Source organism: Mastomys coucha, unplaced genomic scaffold (genome assembly GCF_008632895.1).
Source record: "Mastomys coucha isolate ucsf_1 unplaced genomic scaffold, UCSF_Mcou_1 pScaffold22, whole genome shotgun sequence".
Classification (NCBI taxonomy): Eukaryota; Metazoa; Chordata; class Mammalia; order Rodentia; family Muridae; genus Mastomys; species Mastomys coucha.
The window spans coordinates 263371581-263397184 of record NW_022196905.1 but is presented as its reverse complement, the minus strand read 5'-3'; the positions used below and the strand labels follow the sequence as shown (position 1 = coordinate 263397184).

General features: G+C 49.5%; 1 protein-coding gene across 2 annotated transcripts in view; it reads right to left on the bottom strand.

Moving 5' to 3' along the window:
• Positions 1-25063, bottom strand: part of Trim67 (tripartite motif containing 67) — a 34759-nt gene extending 9696 nt beyond the window's left edge. Inside the window, exons 1-5 of one of the 2 annotated variants that reach the window (XM_031341810.1) lie at positions 23297-25063; positions 5794-5889; positions 3839-3961; positions 2346-2456; positions 931-1090 (exon numbers count right to left, since the gene is read on the bottom strand). In XM_031341810.1, coding sequence (XP_031197670.1) covers positions 931-1090; positions 2346-2456; positions 3839-3961; positions 5794-5889; positions 23297-24301 — 1495 coding nt within the window. In that variant the 5' untranslated portion in view covers positions 24302-25063. The remainder of the gene's footprint in view (positions 1-930; positions 1091-2345; positions 2457-3838; positions 3962-5793; positions 5890-23296) is intronic. The other variant, XM_031341811.1, reaches the window with a different exon arrangement.
• Between the last annotated feature and the right edge of the window lie 541 nt (positions 25064-25604).

Sequence of the window (25604 nt, the reverse complement as noted above, 5' to 3'; positions counted from 1 at the left end):
CCCCCCCCCCCCATGCCAGGCACCTGATCCTTGCAACTGTGTCTCATTTACATCTGGGCAGGTGGAATTTCCAAGCCTTACCCAGGGGCAACTTGAATGGGAGTGAGCCTCAGTATGGCCTGAGGTCAGCAACGTGGCTCCCCCACACAGCACTGCCTGCCTTCCTTTCTGAACGGAGCTCTGGACATCTTGGGGAAGATGGTGCCTAGGACAGGAGCTCAGTTCTGGCCATCTGTTGTAAGCTCAGGGCCTAGCCCAGCTGTTCAAGCATCACTGACCTTGGCTGCAGGTCCCTGACAGCTCCCTGAGCCTAGCTCTCACCCTCCTCCACGTGTCCACCCTGCTTTCCCTGTTCTCAGAACAGAAGCTTGTGCCTGTCTTGGGACCCTGGCAGCCCTGCCCTCTGCATCTGCAAAGTTCTTCCCTGTAGCTTCTCCTGCCCTCTTCCCTTCATCTTTTGCTTCCTTCCTCCTCCCTTCTCCCCTCCCTCCTTCTCTTCCCTCCTTCCCTCTCTCCTCCCCTCCCTCCTCCCCTCCCTCCTCTTTCTCCCTCCTCTCCTACTTCCTCTCCTCCCTCTCCTTTTTCCTTTTCTCCCTCCTCTCCTCCCTCTCCTTTTTCCTTTTCTCCCTCCTCTTCCTCCCTATTACTTTTCTCCTCCTCCCTTTCTCTTTTTCTTCCTCCTCTTCCTCTTCTCCTCTTGCTCAGATTACAGAAGGATGCTGCCCCTGTCCATTCTGCCTCCTATCCTTAATCCTTGGTCTACAAAAGGCAGCTCAAGTTCAGCTGCGGCTCACCCAGCCCGGTTAGGACCTAGGATCCTCATCCTCCTGTCACCCTGCATGAGCGGCCTCTGTCACCACCACCCAGCTGCCCTTATCCAGGTGCCCCTTGGGGAGGCGGCACCATTAAGTGGGTCCGATCACGGCTCACCCCTACATTTCATCTGGACGAAATCCAGCTGGTGGATGGCTTGCAGCAGGGGCTCGCTGTCCAAGGTCAGGTCAAATTCGGCAGATACTTTGGGCTCCAGGGCACCTTTGACCCACTGCTCCTGCGAGGTCTGCACGCGCTTGATCAGGGCGTCTGAGATCTTAAACGGAGCACAGACAGAAGGGTTGGGTCTGCAGATGAAGAGCTGCCAGCCTTTGTGGGGAAGGGCTCAGCTTTGTCTATAGCTCAGTGAAGGGAAGAGGAGGTGGACTGAGCCTGGACCACTGAGCTATGACCAGGCTTAAGTGACCGCCTAGGACAAGCTGTGTTGTCTCGGCCAAAGTTCACCCACACAGGCATGTAAGTGTATGTGGTGTGTGTGTGTGTGTGTGTGTGTGTGTGTGTGTGTCTGGTCAAGCCTCTCACTTTGCAAAGTAAAACACACTAGCAATTTGTTCCTGAATGTAAAGGAAGTACTTGCCATGTCCCCAGATTCTGCAGCCCATGTCTTCCTGTTGTGTCTCCCCCCAGTTATTCCACAGCTTCCTCTGCAAGTCCTTGCATGACTGCAAGTCACACCTGTGGCTCTGCCTTCCTTTGCTGCAAAATCCTGCTTCCGAGCCCTGCCCAAATGTCCCCAAAGAGTCACGACGCTGTGTATCTTCTGCTTCTGTCTATTTTGTCTTCCTCCTCCTTTTCTTTTTAGATTTACGTTTTCTCTTATATGGATAGATGCTTTGCCTGCATGTATGTCTATGTACCGAGTATGTGCCTAGTGCCCAAGGAGATTAGAAAACAGCATGAGGTCTCCTGAAACTGGAGTTAAGGATCATTGTGTATCACCATGTGGAGGCTAGAAACCAAACCCAGATCTTCTGCAAGGGCAACACGTGTTCTTAAATGCTGAGCCATCTCTTCAGCCCCTCATGTGTCCTTCTGGAGAGTAAGCAATGGGGCACATCACTTCTCCCACAGGTAGATTGACACATGACTATGTTTCAAGGAATGCACGTCCTCGAGTTAGCCTAAGTGCTGGAGCAGTGACCCCAACAAGGCTGCACCCTCTCTGTGGGAAAGTGGATTCTGCCCCTCGCCTCTCTGTGCAGTCAGTCTGTCTGGCTCATTTGGCACAGACCATTTTCCCACTCCTGGGAGGAATATTGAAACATGACACTTAGTTCCTAAAGACGATGCCTGTCTGCTTCTCCTTTATGGCTGAGGCAGAATCAGGGTTCCTTCTAGGGAAGATCAGAGCCATGATGTCAGCCCAGGTCTTCTGTCCTCACAGAGCAGAGGAGAAGCTAGTCAAATCCCAACCTGGGAGGAACAGAGCCCAGAGCACGAGCTGGTTCAGGAAGAGCAGGGAGCGTCGGAGGAAGAGCCTGGTCTGTGACAGTCTCCCAGGGGATGCTCACCTGCAGGAACCCAGAAGGGTCATCCTCCTTGATCACTTCCAGGCAGTACTCCATCAGGCCTGTGGACTGGCGTAGCTTCAGGGTGCAGTGATTGATCTGGTCCCAAACCATCTGCAGTTGTAAAAAGAGAGGGAGAGAGAGAGGCCAAAGAGCCCACTTGTGAGAAGAAACAGTTGGGTTACAACAGCTCATGAGTGGGTGCCTGAGCTTGGAAGGCAGAGTTGAGCTGCCACTCTACTCTGCTTTTCTGTTTTATAGTTATCGCTAGGGAATTAACAGTCCTACTTCCAGCACGGCAAAGCTTCCTGAGCTCTGGACAGCCAGGCACACAAAGGGCATGATGGCCCCCATGATGTGGCCAGCATCCTGTCTGTCTCAGACTCCCCACTGGTCAGGGATAGCTTGGGGAGTTGCCTGTACCCCCTTCCTGGTACCTTTCCAACATACAACCTTTTTCTGCTTTGTGAGCCAGGGGTAATACTCAGGAAGGCTGGGATGTATACTGAGTTTCATAGTTTGTGGTCACCAAAGACTATGTAGCAAGTCCCTACCTCAAAAAACAAACAAACAAACTAACAAAAAACAAAAACAAAAAAACCAGATACACTAAAATAGTGGGGTGTTTTTGTTTTTGTTTTTGTTTTTGAGACAGGGTTTCTCTGTATAGCCGAACTCACTCTGTAGACCAGGCTGGCCTTGAACTCAGAAATCCGCCTGCCTCTGCCTCCCAAGTGCATGCGCCACCACCGCCCGGCTAAAATAGTGTTTTCTGAGATGTGGATGTAGCTCAGTTGGTGAAGTGCTTCATCTAGCATGTCCAAAGCACCAAATAAACCTGGAATCATGGTACATGCCTAGAATTCTAGCACTCAGGAGATAGAAGCAGGAGTTCCAGCAATTCAAGGTCATCCTTGGCTATGTATCAAGTTTGAGGCCAGCCTGGGCTACCTGAGACCCTCTCTTAAAAAAAAAAAATAGTGTCTTCTAATCGAGTTAGATGCCTCTAGCACAGAGCCCTTTGGAACCACTCCAGAGCATTCTAAGCCTTTGCCTGAGCCAGGAACTTAATGCCAGATAAGGAACAGGACTCAATGTTCCTTGGCGGAACCTAGCCACACTTATTGCCAACCATAGGTGCATGAGATATCAGAGTCTGAAGAAGGAGACAGAGCTGGAGACCTGAGCCAGGCCAGACTGTTTCTCTCACTGTCCCAAGAATTAGGCAAGATGAACAAAGATTCCCCCAACCTGCCATCCTGCCTCCCAGCAGACCCAAGAGTCCAGAGCAAATGGGACAGGGCAGGCTTTTTGAAGGCAGCAGGAAGCTGCAGGCCCCCTGTCTTTGGAGACTACTTGAGACTCCCCTGCCTCCTGAGTGTAACTGAACTGGCCAACTCAGAGCCACCCCCAGGCAGCACTGCTTAAGGTAGTGCCACCCATGTTGGGTGCCAACAACATAATAGGGATGGAGAAAGAGGTCGCTCGGTTCTCACCTTCAGCTTGTGTTCCCTCTCTTTGGTCACCTTGGTGAGCAGCTTGGCTTTCTGCCGAGTCAGGGCATCCACCAGGGCGTCACACTGAGCCACCAGGCAAGCTTCATAGTCCAGTCCGTTTTCCTAGGGAAGCAGAGGGCTATTGATGAGCAGCCACCAGCCTCTGTGGTCCAGAGGAAACAGTGTGAACTGGGACTGTGCACCGAGGAGGGTTCCATGAGCCATGGCACATCTACCTGGCCAGACAGTCTGCAGTCTGTTCATAGAATGTTTAATGCCACTGGAAAGTGATCAGGAGCGCAGGTAAAGAGGAAAAAGCCTGGGTGAGGCTGGGCATGCCTGTCATTCCAGCCCCTGAGAGCCTGAGGCAGGAAGATCGTGAGCTGAAGGCTAGCTGAAGACCTTGTCTTGAGAAAGGAGGGGGAGGAGGAAGAAGAAGAGGAGGAGGAAGAGAAAGAACGAAAACAGGACATGATTTCACAGAATGATCCCATATACAATGAGTGTGTGTGTGTGTGTGTGTGTGTGCACGTGTGTGTGTGCATATGCATGCATGTGTGTATATGTATATGTATGTGTGTGTGTGTGTATGACAAGCATGGTCACCTCAGATAAGGGATGTTAATGGCTTTCTTCTCAGTTCTATCTTCCAGACTCTACAATCTCTGTAACACACACTTTGGCTTTTGTAATCAGAAAAGGTAAATCAAACAAAGTAGTGTGAGTCTGCCTGTCTGCCTGTTTGCCTGCCTGCCTGCCTGTCTGTCTGTCTGTCTGCCTGCCTGCCTGCCTGCCTGCCTGTCTGTCTGTCTGTCTGTCTGCCTGCCTGCCTGCCTCTGTTTCCAGGCCTCTGGGATCTGGGTAGATAATGGCTTCTGGCTATGAGCTAAATTGCCACCACCCCCCACAATCTATTCTAAATCATAAGCCCCCGGACCATGCAGTGTGGCTGTATCTGAATTCGGAAGTTAAAATGAGGCCATCAGGGTGGCCCCAGTCCAACCTGACTGGTGTCCTTATGAGAAGAGAAAAATCAGGACATAGACATACACAGAGGGACAACTACTCGAGGACACAGAGAACTGCCATCTGCCAGCCAAGCAGAGGCGCCTCAGGAGGAGCCAGCTGGTGACCTTGTGCTTGCAGCCTCTGAACTGAATCCATCTCTGTTGCTGCCTCTGTGCCATCTCTGATCTCTTTGGGTGGCATTCAGAGAAAATGGGTACTTCTGTGTGCATGAAATGTCAGACTTAAGTGATATTGAAGCCTGTGACTTAAGACTCTCCATGGACATTACATGTCTATCACCTTAACCCTTGAGAGGCTGAGGCCGGGGGATTGAGAGTCTGAGGCCAGCTTGGGTTTTGTAATGAGATCATATATAAAGATATATATTATATATATACAATATATACATATGTATATATATACATATACATTTATACATACACATACATATACACATATGTATCTATATGATGAGGAAAGGTACAGGGTGAACAGGAGGGTAAAGAAGAAGAAAGGTTCAGGGCCCCCAGTCCTGTTCTCTAGCAAGTCCTGCAAATGCTCCGGGCCTCCCTCGGTGCAGGTGGATTCCCTACTTGGGCACATGCTTGAACTCTCTCTTGCTTGCATATAGTTCACTGAAGTAAGACTCACTGATTTCTGTATGTTTGTCGAGCTCAGCATGGGGCATGGTGTAGACACTCAGATAACACATTTACTTAGGAAATGAGGTGTTTATATTTTGATTTGAATACACAGGCATGTCTAAGTACCAACAGTGTTACTGGCATGTAAACAGGCTGAGAGTGGCACCTTCAGCACTCACAACTGTACAACCAGACAGGTCAACCCTCTAAAATAATCATTGTGGATAATCACTTGTCCCAAGACTTGCCCTCCTTCTCTCTGTGTTAGACAAACAGACACCTGTCTGTCCAGAGCCCACTGACCTGGATCTGCTGTAGTATGTTCTTGAGCTGAACCAGAAACTCCTTCGCCTCTTTGGCCTTATCTGAAACCCCATTTAAGGCCTGAGATAGCTGGGCCTGGAAAAGACATAGTGGAGACGTTGGTTAGCGTGGAAGGCATGCCCCATGCATCGGTCAAGATAGCAAGATGGTCCCACTGAATTGTCCTCACTTAAAAGCAGCCATGACTGACTCATGAGCTAGATGATACATGCTTGCTTTCCTTTTGCTGTTGCTGATGTTTACTTGAGGGCCTGGGAGGGAAACTCGGACCTCATACACGCTAGGCAGATACTCTCTATCACTGAGCTACATGCCCTGACCAACATGTATCTATTTCTCAGTAGATCTTGGTGAGTTACTCTAGTTTCATTTCTATTGCTGTGATAAAATAACCCAACAACAAGCAGTTTATGGGAGAAAGCATGCATTTGGCAATTCCAGGTTACAGCCTGTTAGTTACTATAGGAAGTCCAGGCAGGAGCTCAGAACACCACCACCACAGTTAGGAGCCCAGAGAATAATAAACGCATGCTCACTTGCTTTTGGCTGGCTTATTCCTCTTTTATACAGTTCAGGACTATTTGTCTAGAAAATGGTACCACCCACAGTAGACTAACTCTTACCACATTAATTACTTTAATTAAAACATCAGCACCGGGCTGGTGAGATGGCTCAGTGGGTAAGAGCACGGACTACTCTTCCGAAGGTCCTGAGTTTGGATCCCAGCAACCACATGGTGGCTCACAACCACCAGTAATGAGGTCTGACGCCTTCTTCTGGAGGGAGCAGGGCTGGAGTGAGCGGGACCGTCCTGAGCTCAGTTTCCAGAAACCACATGATGACTCACAGCCATCTGTACAGCTACAGTGTACTCATACACACACGTACACACACACAAAAAGGATATCAGCACCACACAGAGAGAGACATGCCCACAAGCAATCCCTCATTGAGAGACTGTCTTCCCTGGGTGATGTTAGGTGTGTCAAGTTGATACTTAAAACTAACCAGCACATCAGTGTTGACTACTCTCATCAGTGGTAAAGACTAGTGAGTTAATTGTTTGAAACTAACAGCCAGACCCTGATGGCTGCTATGCTCTGGACAAGAAGGCAAACCCCTCTCTTCCTGCCACAGATCTGTCTTCTGTCAGTAGTATTGTGAATATTTTGGACCCCAGTCAGGCTCCAGCCCCTACCTACATCCCACACAGTTGCCTTTTCTGTCACTGAGGACAGGACAACCTTCCCTGCCCCACCCCCACTCCCCCACACACAAAAAAAAGAAAAAAAGAAAAAAAAAAACAGGTCCAGATGTATGATTTATCCTGAGTCATACTTTTCAAAGTAAAAATGTTGAGCACAGAACAAAAATGAACCAGAAAGGCTAGGACCTCCCCTCCCACCTCTTCACACCCCAGAGTGTAGCCCTGTGTAGCCCTGCCTGGCCTGGAGTTCACCCTGTAGACCAGGCTGGCCTCAAACTCAGAAATCTGCCTGCCTCTGCCTCCCAAGTGCTGGGATTAAAGGCATGCACCACCACTGCCCGGCTACCAACTCTTTCTGATTAATCCACACTCAGCCTTTCCTGAGGCACACAGAGGCTAAGAAAAGTACTTGAAGACACAGTTTCAAAGAAACCAGCTCTTTGGGGTTCCGATACTGTTTCTGTTACATTGTTCAGTGGCAGACCCTGAGGTTGGAACAGCTCTCTCTAGGCCAGCAGTTTTCAACTTGTGGGTCATGACCCTTTTTGGGGGGAGGGGGTTGACAAATGACCCTTTCACAGAGGTCACTTAAGACCGTCAGAAAACACAGATATTTACATTATCATCCATAACTGTAGCAAAATGAAGTAGCAGCAAAAGTAATTTCATGGTTGGAGGGGTCACCAGGACATGAGGCACTGTACTGAAGGGTCACAGCATTAGGAAGGCTGAGAACCACTGGTCTAGATATTCACTGAATGTGGCATGGCCCCGAGTCAGCCCAGGGAACAGGACAATTAGGGTAAGCTAATATGCTTCTAATTATCACAAGAGGGCAGTTATGACAGATGTCCAGTCCACGCCCCACCACCAGAGGGTGCTGAGGCTAGACTGTGCTCTCCTGCAGCACCTGGGCAGGGAAGCAATCTCCAGCACTCTCAGCCTTTATACTTTATACTTTATAATCGTGACAATGGCAGTGATGGTGGTGGCTTGGTTACTTTTGTGGCTTTCCTTCCTGTGACTCTGAGGCAGACATTGTATTGAGTCATTAAAGTGCATTGTCTCTGGGCTGCGGAGGTGATTCAGTGCAAGCATGGGGCCCATAGTTTGGGTCCCAGAACCTATGGAGTGAAAGACAGATTTCTGAAGCTCATTGGCCAAGCAGCCTCATCAATAAGCTGCTGGCTCAGTGGTCTCAAACAAACAAACAAAAACAAAAACAAAAAAAGTGGAGAGCCACTGAGGAATATACAAGATGTGGACCTCTGGCCTCTGTACTCATCCCAATAAAAGTGTACTCAGATGTGCAAGCACGTGCAAGAAAAAGCACACTATCTTTTTTAATACAAATGGCAAGTGACTGCATTCCAGGATCACCATCTCTGTGACCTGCTTCCTCTGCCTGCCCCAGCCTCCTCTATCCATGGGGCATTCCAGTATGCAAACGTACACCCAGTGTGTTCTCTGGGTCAAGAAGACAGAAAAGTCACATTGGCATTTCCCAGCTGGCTCCTGTACTCTGGTGAGATCAACTGATTGCTTCTGACACAGAAAAAAAAAAAAAAAATCAGAGGCAGGCAGGCAGGAAAGGAAGGAGGGAGGGATGGAGAGAGGGAGACAGGGGCAGGCTACATGTGGAGAGAGAGAAGGGGAGGACAAAGGAGAGAGGGGAGGAGGGGGTTGAGGTAGAGGAAGAGGAGGGGAGGGAAGGGAACAGGAAGAGAGAGCAGGCCAGCAGTGTGTTCACACTGCACTGAAACGAGCACCTGGAAAGATGTTCTGCTGTTCCCTTTGTCTTCTCACACCTCGTCCTGTGATGACCCTCCCTTTGTGAGTCTCTCTGCTCCATGAGTCAATGAGCAATTAATAGTGTCTGCTCTGAAATAATAATCTATGGTATTGACATTAGCATACATTCCAGGGTTACATCTTATTCACTACTCAATAAAGGCTCTCGTAGTCTCCTGAGTGTCAGCTCTCCTGCTGGGTACTGGAGTACAAAGGCGCAATAAGGCGTCATCCTTGCTCACAGGATTCTTGAATTACTCTGTTATTTATATGTGTGATGTGTAAAGATGACTCGGAAATGAAGAGACCATGCCAGGCTCTGTTAGCTGCATGGCATCATTGACAGGTGTGGATAATAAAAGTCTAATTAAGATGGAATTCTATTTTTAGAGCTAGTTTTAGTATTAAGAATAAATGCCCATTGGAGACCTTGAGAGTATTCAAACGGTAGGAAAGCAAAGTGAAATTGAACACAAGTCACACTGGCAGACCAGAGAGTAAGTAGCTCGGGCTACACCCCACCGGCAACAAGAACAAGCCTGGAGAGGGAGTGTCAGGCGCAAACCCCAAAATAGAATCTCAACCTTAGCCATTGCTAGACCACATGCCAAGCAGAGCCAGGTGGGGTCCTCACCACCCCCCAACCAAAACAGCTGCCCTAGGACCAGACAAGTTATAGTTTTAGTACTCTAAAAATCAAGATGAGCTCTCTGTGTTCAGGCTAGCTCAAGTCTTGGTATCCCAAAACCAAATACCCACTTGGATCTGGTCTTGGAAACTGTAATAGAATTGCTTCTGTGATAATAATGACTAATGAGACTTTATTGCAGTTCATCTCTGTGGTCAAATTATCAAAGCAAATAACTAAGTAAATAGCACCTGCCTCTCTGCTTAGACAACTCCATCCTTCACAATCCACCTCCTGCTGCTCCACTGAACCCCAACTTCCTCTCCCACTCCCTCAATCCTCTCTTGTTTTACCCCAAGGACTGGCTCCATGCATGTTCAGTAGTATGTGCAATGGATGCCGCTGATCTTTCTTTCTTTCCTCCTTCTTCCTCTTTAACTATTATTCTTACTTATTTACTTATTTATTTTTGTTTTGTTGAGACAGAGTTTCTCTATGTAGCCTTGGCTGTCCTGGAACTGCTCTGTAGGCCAGGCTGGCCTTGAACTCAGAGACCTGCCTGCCTCTGTCTCCAGATTGCTAGATTAAAGGCGTGCACCACCATGATTGGTTTTGCTACTGTTCTTGGTTTCTTGTTCACACTGTGACATGAGCCTCTTGGCACTGACGTGACCAAAGCTAACAACTATTTAAAATCAACCTCTCTGTGACCAGTCATTTTCTACTTTGTGGGTTTTTCTCTCTTCCACCCTTCTCTACCCTTTTCCCATGCTTTCAACCCCCCTAACATTAGATAGTAGAGAAAAAAGGATAGAAAGGAAGTGGGGGCACTATCATTAGATAACTTCCTGCTGATTAAGGGCTTTGACTGAGTTCCCCAGGGCAAGTTTGATCTTCACCAACAGGATATCTAATTTTGTCTTCCTCTTTCTTCTTTGCACACGGCTACTTAACAAACCACGATGAACACCAAACACAACCAACAACCAACAACCCACTACCCTGCCTACTAGGGCTCTTGGAAATTATATACCCTCTGAAAAGTTCCCAGGATTCCAAGCAACACACAATCTCAGAAACTATCTGCCACTGGCAAAATCACACCCCTGCTAGAGCATAAGGCAATTCATAGTCAGCTACTGTGGACAATCTGAAGTAGTTCCACATCCCACACCTCGGATTAAAACGAAAACATATTCTTATAATTTTTTCTGTGCTTTTTAAAGAAACAAAAATTCCCAAATTGACACTATACCTCTCCATCAATCTCTTAGGTCCCTCTCCACATTTCCTCATGGAGTCCCCTTTTCTTTGGTCCTCCTCCTCCATTTTTTCATGGAATCCCCTCTCCTTAGGTCCCTCTCCACATTTCCTCATGGAGTTCCCTTTTCTTAGGTCCTCCTCCTCCATTTTCTCATGGAGCCCCCTTTTCTTAGGTCCCCCCTTTTCTTAGGTCCCTCTCCGCATTTCCTCATGGATACCCATTTTCTTGCCTCTTTTCCATCCCTACTTCTGCTCCAGTAGCTTGAAAAGTGATCGAGACATTCAGAAGGGGTCTTCTTTAAAGTCGAGCAAAATGATGAAAATGTGTAAGAATTCCACAGAGAACACTAGGCTCTGTCAGTTCTCCAGTAATGGCTAAATGGAGCTAGCCATCCATCTTCCTTTGCCTCTCAAGCTGGACTTCCCTCCCACTTGGCTCCTTAGTCTGTCTGTGGACGTTTATGTAAGTTCCAGGTGCTAGAAGGGTGAATGATAACTCAAGTTTTCTCATTTCTGTTAGACACGGTGTCATATTTATTTATTTATTTTTGTGTTTTTGAGACAGGGTTTCTCTGTGTAGCCCTGGCTGTCCTGGAACTCACTCTGTAGACCAGACTGGCCTTGAACTCAGAAATCCACCCGCCTCTGCCTCCTAAGTGCTGGGATTAAAGGTGTGTGCCACCACCACCCAGCGTCATATTTTTAAATAACCCTCTGATTTGTGCCAACATATCAGTACCAAGTAGCCTGCCAGTAAGTGGTCTTTTAAGCTACAGGTATTGAGGTTGGCTGGGCAAACGGGGCTGTGTCATGGCCAATGTTCAGCAACGATGGCTACAGTAAGAGAACCAACTGGGGAAGCCAAAGTCTCCCCCTCCAAACACGCTGATGGGCTGCAGGGACGGCATGACACATGCAATGTCATATGGTGACATGCCATCTGTACTGGAACAACTGTTATTTTAGAGTTTGTGGTACCCACTACTGGGAAAAATAGCTTTTTATTCCAGTGACAGTAAAGATCCTGGCTTCCTGTTGTAAACATTCCTAGCATATGTATGCATGTATCCATGTATGTGTGTGTATATTTTGTGGTGGCCCCTGGGGTGTTGCTAGGGGAGGTAGAAACCCCCAAAGCTGATGTTCAGAGGACTCCTTGCAAGTTCTGGTTCCATGCAAGCTCATGGCACATTTTGTCAGTTCATCTGTTTTCTTCAGAGGGTGTTTAAAGCAGACTGTAAGAGTCTGTACGAGAGCCGGGCAGTGGTGGCATACGCCTTTAATCCCAGCACTTGGGAGGCAGAGGCGGGCAGATTTCTGAGTTCGAGGCCAGCCTGGTCTACAGAGTAAATTCCAGGACATCCAGGGCTACACAGAGAAACCCTGTCTTAAAAAAAAAAGGGGGGGGGGCTGGTGAGATAGCTCAGCAGGTAAGAGCACCGACTGCTCTTCCAAAGGTCCTGAGTTCAAATTCCAGCAACCACATATTGGCTCACAACCACCCGTAATGAGATCTGATGCCCTCTTCTGGTGTGTCTGAAGACAAAGACAGTGTTACTTATTTATAATAATAAAGAATTTATTTTAAAAAAAAAAGAGTCTATACGAATCAGGAGAGCATAACTGCTCAGAAGCAGAGAGAAGACCCCTCAGTGCTGAGGGAAAAGAGAAGAAAGGCCCTCTCTTTCTGGGTAAGAAGCAGAGATTGTACTGGGAGAACAGCCTGAGGGGCTCCTTGCTGTGAGAAGTGGGCAGGACAACTGAGACCAATGCTTCAAGGTGGGAGGGGCTAGGGCTTGACACAGCCTGGGAAAGAGCCAATTATCCACAGATGTTACCCAGACCATAACACCAAAGACGAGGCGAAAGAGAAGCGTGCATCTGGGGAACACAAGGCACTAGCAAACCATGTAATACAACTCCATTGAACTCCAACAGGGAGGAGAGAGGTGTGAGGAGGGCGATATAAGAATGCAGAAGAGTTAATTGGAAGACATAGTAGATAACAGGCCTATGACACAATACGGCATCAGAGCACAAGCCCAAGATGCTGAGGGTATCCCCAGCAAGACAAATGCAAACACAAAAGCTCCCCTGTCTGTGCCCTTTCTCCTGACACACTCCCCCACCTACAGCTGCATCGATTGCAACAGCCCCTAAGTAGACTTCCTGCTTTCTTATCATTCCCAGAGATCAGAATGACCTTCTTAGTAATAAACATTACAGGGCTGGAGAGATGGCTCAGCAGTTAAGAACACTTGCTGTTCTTTCAAATGACCCCAGGTCTGTTACTGTGGCTCCCAACCATCTATAACTCCTGCTTCAGGGAGCCTGACGCCCTCTCTGGTACCTACCTGCATGCACACATACACACACACACAGAGACAGAGACAGACAGACAGACAGACAATAAGACAAACATTTTAAACAAGTAAACATCACTGCCCAGCTTATGCCCCTCTGCACACTGCACAGGTCTTCCTGCCTCTAACTAGGCTCTTGCTTCCAGATCCCTGCTGCTTTCTAGCGGGCAAACTCCTTTTTCTTCTGTCTTCAAGCCCCAGGTCCTACCTGAAATTCAGCATCCTTGGGATGATTTTTTTCCCCACCTTCTCCACCAAAGAAGCACACTGAGGTGTTTGTGAATTATTTTATTCATACTTGCCCCACACTTATTTTGCTTTTGCTGTGATAAATGTGTGTGTGTGTATGTGTGAATGTGTGTATGTGTGAATGTGTGTGTTTGTGAATGTGTGTGTGTGTGTGTATGTATTTGTGTGTGAATGTGTGTACGTATGTGTGTCTCTGTGTGTGTCTCTCTATGTGTGTATCTGTCTTCAGATGCACCAGAAGAGGGCATCAGATCTCATTATGGGTGATTGTGAGCCACCATGTGGTTGTTGGGATTTGAACTCATGACCTTCTGAAGAGCAGTCAGTGCTCTTCCCCACTGAGCCATCTCACCAGCCCAACTGCAGTCATTCTTAAGTCACCTTCCTCTCTTCTATTCCTTCATTTGAGACAGACTCTCTTATTAGCCTGGCCCTTTGTCCAGACCCGGCTGCTAAGAGACTTGCCTATCTCAGCCTCCCCCTCACAATTGCTAGCATTACAAACATGAGCCACCAGACCAGCTTTTAATGTGGATTCTTCAGACTAAATTCAGGTTCTTGCCCTTGCAAAGTGAGTGCCTTACTGACTGAGCCACCTTCTGTGCTGTGTGCCAAGGGAAGACTAGATGCTCATGACACTGGAGGGCACGACTCTCTCATGGGCAGATTATAGCATAGTGGCTCCTGAGAGGCACAAACTCAGAGAAGGACATGAGGTGTAGAGCTACAGTCAGTTCTGCTTACAACAGGAAGCAGCAGTGGCGGCTGGTAGTTCAGTGCATAAGCAATCACCCAGATGGACCTGCTGAGTGACAACCAGGCTTCCTTCTTCTGCTCAGGAAACCTTCCTGGTTAATCACATTTCATTAATCTCCTAGTTTTATAGACATTACCTAACCAACTAGGATCAAAGATTGCAGGATTGGGTTAAGTCCAAGTATTTGCCTAGCACAGCTTTGACCTAATTTATAAAGAGGTTATTATTTTATTTTTATTAATGTGTATTGTACGTACCTGAATGTGTTTATGTGTAAGTGAGTGTGGGTGCCCAAGGAGGCCAGAAGAAGTGGTCAGATGTCCTGGAGTGACAGATGTTTGTGAGCCACTGAATGGAAATGCTGAGAACCAAGCTGTGGTCCTCTGCCAGAGGAGGGAACAACAACAACAAAAGCTCTCAATCTCTGCCTTTGACCTATTTTTTTAAACCATCCCCTTTGTTTGGTTTGTTTGTTTGTTTGTTTCTTTTCGAGACAGGGTTTCTCTGTGTAGCCCTGGCTGTCCTGGAACTCACTCTGTAGACCACGTTGGCCTCGAACTCAGAAATCCGCCTGCCTCTGCCTCCCAAGTGCTGGGATTAAAGGTGTGTGCCACCACCGCTGGCAAATCATCCCTTTTGACCATTTTTTTTTTTTTAAAGCTATGCACCACCTGGGCAGACTTTCAGACAATAGGTATGTGATGACACCTCCTCTCTCCTGTTCTGCTGAACAAAGGTGAGAACACTCATCATACCTGTTTCCACTCTTTAGATTGGTCCTCAACGAGCCCTTCATTCCTCTCATCTATTTCAGGAATGTCAGACACTTCTATTTTCTTGTCAAGTACATCTATTGCTGCTGCTCAGTATCCATAGCTTTCTGTTGTGTTTTTATTGTAATTCAAATGTCTGTTGAGGGATGATAAAGAACTGCTTTGTTCTTGAAGTTTCTGTTGTCCTTGTGTGGTACTAGGGCTTATACCCAGGGCAAACACTTGACTATAGAGCTGCTCCCTGGCCTCGACGGTCCACTGTTTGTCTTGTTTTTTTTTTTTGTTTTTGTTTTTGTTTTTCTTTTTGAGACATGGTTTCTCTGTGTAGCCCTGGTTGTTTTGGAACTAGCTCTATAGATCACACTAGCCTCAAACTCATAGAGATCAGCTCATCTCTGCCTTCCAGGTGCTGGAATTGAAGCCATGTGCTGCCACCACCTTCCTGATGGCTTCTTGATGGGCCATTTTTTAAAATATTTTATTATTATATGTAAGTACACTGTAGCTGTCTTCAGACACCCCAGAAGGTTGTGAGCCACCATGTGGTTGCTAGGATTTGAACTCAGAACCTTTGGAAGAGCAGTCGGTACTCTTAACTGCTGAGCCATCTCTCCAGCCCCTGATGGGCCATTTTAAAACAAACATGTATTTTATGACTTGCTATTCAAGTTTGTTAAGCTCCTCCCCTCAAGTTTCCTCATCTGAAAGCAAAGATGCTGTGGCTTGTGAGTTTGGAAAGAGCTGACTAGAAAATACAGCTAAAGAGAGGCAGCTCAGTTGGTAGAGTGTTTGCCTAGCACACACAAAAACTTGTGCTCAAGCCTCAGCATCCCCAAAAGTAGATGTGGTACCCAAACTTGTCATTCAAGCACTCAGAAGGGGAGGCAGGAGGATCAGGAGTTCAAGGTCATCCTCAGCTATCTACTGAGTTTGAGGTCAGCCTGGGACACACGAGATGCTGTCAGTCCACAGTGCGTGTGGTAAACTCTGTGTGCAGGTAGGGTTTCCAAGTGGGGCAGAGCGAGCTGGCCTTCTCCATTGTTGGAAGTTTCTGACCTTCTGATTGAGGCTGTGACCTTTGAGACAGCTCCCAGCATTTGAAAGCCTTCTCACTGTGGATGGGCATCTTCTCTGTTGCTTTCTAAGACAGCTGAGGTACAGGTGAAAGGAGATTCAAGCACCAATAGCAAGCTGATTCCTTTCGATCCCCAGAAGGCAGCAGAAGTCACTGGGCAGTAGTGCTGTCCACCTTCTCCACACCAGGAGGCCCTGAACTCCCTGCTCTCCTAGCACCCAGAGCCAGCTGAACATGGGTCAAAACTCTCAGAGGCCCAGGGGCTGAGGAGCCCATTTCTAAAGGGCATACTTCCCATATGACCTGCAGGGACAGTCACAAATCAGACACTTTAGAGCCCCATTGAAGTTTCTGAAACGTAGATCCTGACTAGGCCAGGCTTCAGTGGAGCCTTGCATGCCCATCAGGCTCCCAGGACCGTGCAGGCAGGGCTTCTTCGGGCTGTATTACCCATAGCCAGGTCAAAACCGTGTCCTTCTGAAAAGGTCACACACTGACTAGTTCCAGTTTCATAGGCCACCTGGCATCTACTGTCCTCACTCAAACCTTCCAAAGCCAATGAAAATAGGTCAAGGTCAACAAGTGTAGCTGTGCCAACAAAGCCTGATCATACCCCGCAATGCCTGGGATGGTCCCCAGAGCCATTGCTTTTTCGTAGGCTCTCTCCTATTTCTGCCACTGTGCTACATACTCCAGACTGGTTGGTCTCAGGGTCTCAAGTGATTCTTCTGCCTCCCCTGTCTCCTCTTGCCCATAGGAGTGCTGGCATTATTACACACAGCATGTGGCTTCGTGCTTATAATCTTAACCTATGGGAATAATCAACATGCAGGCAGAGAGGTAAGAGGATGTTCATGGGTGTAGAGGTATCCATCTATAATCTCAGCACTTAAGAGGCTGAGGCAGGGTGATTGACATGAGTTTGAAAAATCAGCCTACACTTGTGGTTTGTTTCTTGTCCTGGCAGTGCTGGCCATCTCCTCCCCTGTATGAAAAACCCTTTTACTACATTGAACAGACCAGGTGCTGAGGACCCCATGCCCTGGGAAGAGCCTCAAGGCCAGAGAGGATAAAGCCTAGTGTTTCCTGAGTTTCACACTGTCTCTTGCTCTGTGGAGGCCAGGTCAGCTGGCATCAGTAATGTTGCAGTTCTGTCCTGTGGCTATCCAAGAACTCTTGACCAGATCTCACCAGTATTCTGCAACTTTACAATTTCATCTCAGGAATCAGCATCTACCTTTTCCCTCCTTCCTTGAGACAGGTCTCACATACCAGGATGACCCTGAACTTCTGATCTTCCGTTCCCCCTGCCCCTGTCCCACATGCTGAGATTACAGGCTTGCATTAATATGGCCAGCTGTGTGGTGCTCAGTATGGAACCCAGGAGTTTGTGGGTAGTAAGCAAGAACTCTACCAGCTGAAGAGTAGATCCAGTCTGCTCTGTCTCTCTATCTCCATCTGTCTCTGTCTCTCTGACTCTGTCTGTCTCTATTTCTAACTCTATCTGTCTGTCTGTCTGTCTATCTATCTATCTATCTATCTATCTATCTATCTCTAACTCTATCTAGCTAACTAGGTAGCTAGCTATGTATCTATCTCTAACTCTATCTCTATATCTCTCTCTCTCTCTCTAGCCCAGGCAGGCACATCCAGTGTTTTCAGGCAGGGCTGACCACCTGCATCCCTCTACACAATGTTCTCCTTGAAGTAGGAATCTCAGATGCATAGGAAGCACTGGGGCCCATAACGACTTTCACCTCTGGCGGAAGTGGGATGGTGGTGCAGGGTAAAGCTCTACTCCGATAGACTGAAGGGCAACGCCCCTCCGTTGGATGCCTTCATATCAGAAGGTCATTGAAAGGGTTAATCCACTTCCAGGAGAGCCATATAAAAATGTGTTTCAACAAGACCTACAGGTTCCCACACTGTTTTTAAAAGGTGATAATCAGCAGATCTCAGTGTCACCTAAAGTTTCCTTACTTGGGAATCCCTAATCAGATGACAAGCTTCAGCAGTGCCACCGAAAAATTAGCACAACTGCCTGGAAGGCATCTCCGGCCTCAGAAACTCGGGGCCATGCTTCTGGCGGCCTACCCAGGCTGGGATGTGGATTCTGTGATGTTTAAACAAGAACAGGAAAGAAGCCTAGACTCTAAGGCTCACTGGGAAACACACCACAATGGGAGTCTGAAGTGGAGGTCCTGGTTTATCTTTCAAAAGTAGCCAGCCCTCTCACGGCTCACCTGGTGGTCTCAGGCCCAATGTCAAAGCTAGATACTGTGTTCCGCTATGGTCTCTCTAAGTTCCCCCTCCAGCCCAAAGTAAGATTCTCATTTGGAAGTGTGTGGTGTGTTTTCATACAGATGTGTACACATGTATATATGGATGTGTATGAAAGTGTGTGGAGGCCAGAGGTCAACACTGGGTGTCTTCCTTGACTATGCTCCACATAGTCTGGAATGAACTGGTTTGACTAGGCTAACTGGCCATCCAGCCCTGGGACCCTCCCATCTCTACCTTCCTACTAGTACAGAGATTACAAGTGTCTGCTGCTGTGCATCTTTTTTTTTTTCTTTTTTTAAAACCCAGGTGCTGAGTATCTAAACTCAAGTCCTCAAGCCTTCACAAACCCATGTCTCCAGTCGGTTGTTTTGCTTTGGACCGTTCATGTGTTTGTGTATACAGGTACATGAAAAGGGGGGTATATATGCACGTGTGTATGCATGCAGGTGGGGCAGGGGATATATATGTCCATGTGTGTGCATGTACTTGGAGGCCAGAGGACAACCTCAGGTTTCATTCTCAGGAGCCTTTCTCCATGTTTTATGCTAGGCTGGCTGGACAGGGAGCTCCTGGCATCTTCTTATCTCCTCCACCTTCCCTCTTCCCCAGTGCTGGGATCACAGGGGCGGACGGCCATGCCTGGTTTTATTATGCTGGGTGCTAGGGATCAGACCCAGGTCTTCATAGTCTCGAGGCAAGCACCCTGACCACTGAGCTGTCTTTCCAGCCACTCCTGCTCATCTTGTGAGATGTATCACATTCTAGTTTCTCTTGAAGCTGGAAAGGAGAGCCTGCTCTGTCTCTGTCTCTGTATCTCTTTCTATCGCTCTGTCTCTCTGTCTCTCTCTCTCCCTCTCTCTCTTTCCATCCCTCCCTCCCTCTCTCATTGTGTCTCTTCTGAATTCAGGAAGATGCCCTAGCTCCCAGAGGCTGGAACACTAGATACAAGATTCAAATTCAAGATCTGCACAAGTGTACTCCCACAGGTGACGCTGCCCATGACGACACACCCATGGCGCAGGGCAGAGATCTATGTGTTTCTCTGGTGTTCTCGTTACCAAGCAGAGTAATTGAGGTTGACCAGAGAAACACTTATTAAACTGCTGTTGCCACCAAGTCAGGGATGACCACTGATTTTCCCCTGCATGACCTTGGACCCTGAAACCGTAGCCCATTATCAAACTCATTTTCCTATGCAAGACATTTCCTCTTTCTCATGAATTCAAATTCTCACCTCAGCTCTCTGGTGTGCAATCTTTTCGTTTGTTTGGTTGGTTGGTTTGTTTTGTTTTGTTTTGAGCCAGGGTTTCTCTGTGTAGTCATGACTGTCCTGGAACTTACTCTGTAGACCAGGCTGGCCTCGAACTCAGAAATCTGCCTGCCTCTGCCTCCCAAATGCTGGGATTAAAGGCGTGCACCACCATTGCCGGGCCTGGTGTGCAATCTTTGACACTAAAAATATTTGGATAACAGGACCCCAAATTAGTCTATGACACCATAACAGCTCATGAAATCTGAATGGGAGATTTCAAACCTAAACTTCTTTTTCTTTTTTAAATTGGTGTATGTATGTCTCACATGCGAGTGCCTGGGTGCATGTGAGTATGTGTGTGAGTGCTAGTGGCCAAAAAAGCCAGAGGAGGGCTCTAGAGTCCCAGGAGCTGGAGACCGACGTGGGTGCTGGGAACCAAACTCTGATCGTCTGCAAGAACAACACAGTCTTACCCACTGAGCCATCTCCAGGGCCTCCGCAAGAGCAACAGGTGCTCCAAACAGCTGAACCATCTCTCCATCCCAGATTTTTAAAGGTTTTTTTTTTTAGATTTATTTATTATTATGCATAAGTACACTGTAGCTGTCTTCAGACACACCAGGAGAGGGCATCAGATTTCATTAGGGGTGGTTGTGAGCCACCATGTGGTTGCTGGGATTTGAACTCATGACCTTTAGAAGACCAGTCGGTGCTCTTAACTGCTGAGCCATCTCACTAGCCCTTTAAAGTTTATATAATGATGTCTACTCACATAAGAGATGAGACAAGTCAGCTGCACTGACTACCATGCAACGGGCAACAGAATGTGGTGTGGGGACCGTAATCTGGGGCAAATATTCTCAGTCATATAAAATATAAACAATGCCCCAAAGAGCTAAGGAGATGGCTCAGTAGGTAAAGTGCCTGCTACCCAACAAAATCCCCAGAACCTATATAGGTTGAGTATGGGGTCACTACATGTCTGGGATCCCAGTGCTAGGCAGGCAGAGACAGGAGGACCCCAGGGGCTCACTGACCAGCCATCTTGGCCCATCCGTCAACTCCAGATTCAGCAAAAGACCTTGTCTCTGAATGTAAGGTGGAGTTCTATGGAGGAGAGCACTGGACAATAACTTTTGCCCTCTACAAGTGCATGCACAGGTGTGCACCCACACATGGACAACACACACACACATACGTTCATTAAAATAAATGAAACAAAAATCAAAAAGAAGCACATGAAGGACAGCAGGCTGGGGAATGGTTCAGTGAGCAAAGGTATTTGCTGCCGAGCTTCATGACCTAACTAAGCTCCAGATGGCAAGAGAGAACCAGCTCCTAAAAGTTGTTCTCATACCAACACACTTGCACTGTGGCATGCATAAGTGTACACACACACACACACACACACACACACACACACACACAAAGAACAACAGCTATAAGTTTAAAAGGCATACCAATTAAACTGCAATAAATTCAGAAAAATATATTCAGTCACCAGCTGCTACTTTCTCCAAGTCAATGAGGCTTGAAAGAACAGGGTGCTGCCCCCCCCTGTAGCCTTTCACAAATCCATGGGTTAAGCATAAACATCATAAAACGGCAAATAACATGTAATGGCTTGAGCACCACACTGGGGGCTATGCACAGAGGATGATACTTACCCCTTCCCACAAGAATCCAAGCTAGATATTATTTACAGTGGGTTCAAAGTTAAAATAGCATATGCACACACAGCTAGTAACTTGCAAGGCTGAGAAGTGAAATCAGGGCTGTGGGACCCTACAATGGGGCTTCTCTGCAAGGGAGATGGATTCTCATGGCAGGGAGATGGATTCTCATGGCAGGGAGATGGATTCTCATGGCAGGGAGATGGATTCTCAATTGTACTGCAGGATCACTAGTGTTGCTGGGCACATCTCCAGACCTTTCAGAGTGCCAGGGGAAGCTGGGTGAAAGTGCACACTACCCCTGATGAGAATCCCTGCTCTAGGACATTAAACATGATTCCTTTTCCAACATGGATTTCCAAAGGGTTCTCTATTTACTTTTTTCCTTATACTTTTCATTTAAAAAAATATAGCTGTGTGTTACAGCTCATATGTGTAACGCCAGCACTCAAGAGGCTGAGAAGGAGAGTGGTTGTGAGTTCGATGCCAGCCTGAACTACATAGTAAGTAAAAGAAGATCTTAAAAAAACAAACAAACAAAAAAAAAAACCCAACTCCTCGCCGGGCAGTGGTAGTGCATACCTTTAATCCCAGCACCTGGGAGGCAGAGATAGGCAGATTTCTGAGTTCGAGGCCAGCCTGGTCTACAGAGTGAGTTCCAGGAGAGCCAGGGCTACACAGAGAAACCCTGTCTCAGAAACAAAACAAAACAAAACAAAAAACCCTCCTCTAAATATTAAACTATCATAGCAACATATGTTTATTGTAGCAGAAGAAAGTTCATAAAATAAACATAGATAAGCTACATCTCCATCGGGCTGCTCTGCACTGTTTGCAGCTCCTATGATGAGGTACCTTAGCAAGCTGCCTTATTTTCCCACTGCTCTACTCTGTGTAACTACAGACAACAATTCTTGTTGGACAGTCTGGGCACCTCTTACACCTTCCAGGGTGGGTTTCTGAAGGAGGGGTGTGTGAAATGCACCATGAACAAGTGACTCTAACCTGCTTGTCTAAGGAGGGATGGAGGCCTGTCACAGAAGTGTGCTGGATAGAATGTCAGGTGAGGAGCTGCCCTGACCTTACCTTGAGGGTTGTTGAAGGGCCCAGGCAGACTGGTCATGGCTTTAGGAAAAGAAGAGAGCAAAGTGCCAGGTCTAAGTAGCTAAGAGTAGCACTATCCCAGGCCAGTCCCCAGGGGGGTAGGCTGTAGGCAGATGTGCTTGGTCTCTTAGTAAAAACCTTTGGTCTGTGGCTCCTCCACAGCTTCTATAGCAGAGCCTCAGGTGAGAGCAGGACTCTGGGGGGAACCACACTCCTTTTCTGGAAGGACACCCTTCCCCCCAAATCTCTTCCATAGCCCAAGAGACACTGCCTCTTCTCTACCGGTTTAGAGGAATTCTGGGCATAGAACTAGCTGGAAACTAAGTGAAGGAGGACACACTTCTTCTCTGGAAGCTGGAAAGGGAAAAAGCTTTTATCTGTTCAGTGAGGCGAAGCTGATGGAGTCTACGGTGGAAGAAGTACAAGACTGTAGGGATCTTGAGCAGGGAGGCTGTCTCCCAGCCTTGGCTGCAGACTCAAGGAAGACTTCAGATGTGTTCCTATGGCCAGCTGGTTAAGGGTGGGGGAAGGGAGCTCTGACAGTGTGCCTTAGACTTTGGGTGAGAGCCCTGCTTCTGTGCCTCAGAAAGGAAACTTAACAAGTCGTTTTCATAACCCACCAATCCAATACCCAGTGCAGGGCACGTGGTTCACTGAGTGTAGGTCAGATAGTGACTACTGGGATCCTTGGATGGATGGATGAATGGATGGATGGATGGATGGATGCTTGTATGAACATATAATCCATGAACGTACTGGTGATAGACAGATGTACGCATGCATAGGCGAATGAATGCAAAAGTGCATGAAGGGCTGGATGGAAGCATGGGTACGTAGTCCAATGTAGGGATAGATGGATGCATGCATAAATCGATGGAAAGATGAACACGTGTGTGTATGGATGAATGTATGTATGTGTGTGTGGATGGATGGATGGATGGATGGATGGATGGAGTGATTCCTGTTTGGCCCTCAAGCCCACCCTCCGGCAATTCCCCAAGAAGGGGTCCCAAGAATCTCTTGACTTCCACCTTGGCTGGCATTCCCACAAAGCAGACGCTCACCTTGTGCTGCTTCCACGTTGCCCCCAGCGGCTTCACCTCGTGCTTGCTGTGCCTGCCTTCCTCCAGGCACATGAAGCACACCGGGCTCCGACAGCTCACGCAGTACATGCTGTAGTTCTCCATCTCGTGCTCGGGGCATGTGGGGAACTTTCGCGGCGCGCTGGCCCCGGCACCCCCTGGGCTCCTGCATCCTCCTGCGCTGGAGGATGTGGAAGTGCCGGCTGAAGCAGGGGTAGCCTCCGGAGGTGCGGGTGGCGGCGGCGGCTGAACTAGCCGATGCTTAGCGAAGGGGCCCCGGGACGGGTGGCACTTGAGCTGGCAGGTGGCGCAATAGAGCACGTCGCATTGCTCGCAGAGAGTGGCTGCCGGCTCCGGTGGGGTGCGGTCGCACAGCTGGCAGATGGCCACCGCCGGGGCTGCAGACACCCCCGCGGCAACCCCACGGCCCTGCTGGTACCGCTGCACAATGCCCTCCAGTAGCCGGTTGCGCTGGAAGCCTCGCAGGCCGCGGTGATCCAGGGAGGCGCTGCGGTGGCACTGCGGGCAGGTGATGGAGCTGGAGGAGGAGCAGAGCGAAGAGCAGGCGGCGCCTCGGGCCGCAGCGGCCGAAGAGCCCGGGGGCGCAGGCACCATGGGCAGCACGCGGACTCCATTGGGGGACTTGAGGCTGGGGGTGTAGGAGCCATAGCCGCTGTCAGTCTCGCTGTACAAACTCAGCTTGTCCGCGTGGTCTCCGCCACCGGCCGCTCCGCCGCCCAGGCCTCCGGCTGTGCTAGCTCCCGCGCCTCCTCCGGTCGCGCCGGCGGCTGCGTCCTGATCCGGAGGGGGCGCGGCGGCGGCGGCACCCCGCGAAAGAAGGAGCGGCGGGGGCAGGTGCTGCTCGCCGTCCGGGGTCTGAACCGCGATGGTGCGGGCGCACGGCAAGCAGACATTGTGAGAGCAGGGCAAGATGATGGGTTCCCGGAACAGGGATCCGCACACTGGGCACTTCAGCTCCTCCTCCATCTCCGCGCCCGCGGCCGGAGCCGCTCGGGACCAGCCAAGAATGGTCAAGGCTCCGAAGACAAGCGCAGCTGGGCGGGCGATGTCAGCGCTCTTGAGTCAGGAGGCGTGGGTATTACACGGGCATGCTGTCTTCACCCGAGGGTGGCACGCCCCCTCTCTGTCCTCAGGCCACCGCCCTAAGACGCTTGGCCGCCAGAGAAAGGAGGGGTCCTAACCTCCTGAGGGCGAGGTTCCCTCACCAGAGGCGGCTGTCTGAAGGTGGCGGGCAGCCCTAGCGGTGGCCTCCGAGGTGGTCCAGGTGGTGAATAGGCAGCGGCAACGCCGTCCGGAGTACCTCGTGCCTCCACTCCACGAAGAACCAGTGACCCGCCAGCAAGGCTACTGAGCCCGACTCCGCAGCGCCGCTGCTCGGAGTCTTCCTTCTGCGAGCGCCCCGCCCCTACCCAGCTCTTGGCCAGTGCCCGAGCGCCGGGGCCAGGGCTGGTTCAGCACTACCAGACGGCGGACAGCGCCCGCGAGCTAATGGGCAGGGAGTCCGCGCCGGTCCCCATCCCCTTGCGCGCCCCGCGCCAGGCTGATGTGCGGCAGCGGCCACCTCGGCATCCCCCAGCCGGGAGAACGTCGCCGTCCCGCTGCTCGGGCCGCTGCCTCCTCGCAGGCCCGTGTTGAGCAGCGTCCCCGGCTCGCCTCGCCGACTCCGGTTCCTGCGGTGCCCCTGACCTTGGCCGCGCCACGCTGCAGCGGCGGGTAGGGGCGAGCACCCGCTGGCTCGGGAATCCCCTCCCAGCCCCGCCGCCTCCCGCGCCCGCCCGCCCGCCCGCTGCGCCGCGCCGCGCCGCGCCGCGCGCCCAGGAGTTGTAATTTCCAGAGCGAGAGTAACGGGGCGGGGGGGGAGGGTGGTGCGGGGAGCTAGGCGTCAGCTCAGCGAATGAGGGCTCGCCTCTCGCGGCTGGCAGTCTGGGGCGGGTCGGAGGGCTTCGCGGAATGGATCATTGTGGAGAGCTGCTCGGATTCGGATGGAGTCTGCACAGTGAATTAGCACGGCGCCCCGCCCCGCTTGCCAGTGCATTCCTGGCCAGCTCCCGCCCTGCCCACTCCCCGCCACCATGAAAGCGTAAACAGCGGTCCCTAAAAGGCCAGTCGCTTGGAAAAGGCCTCACAGCACAGCGCGACAGTCGGTTCCTAAATCTATTTCCCCCCCGCAAAAAGCTTTCAAGGCACAAAATGTCGGACAGCCTCGCGCCAAAGGGCGAGGTTTGATTTACGCATCGTTCCACAGCCTTTTTTTTTTTTTTTTTTTTTT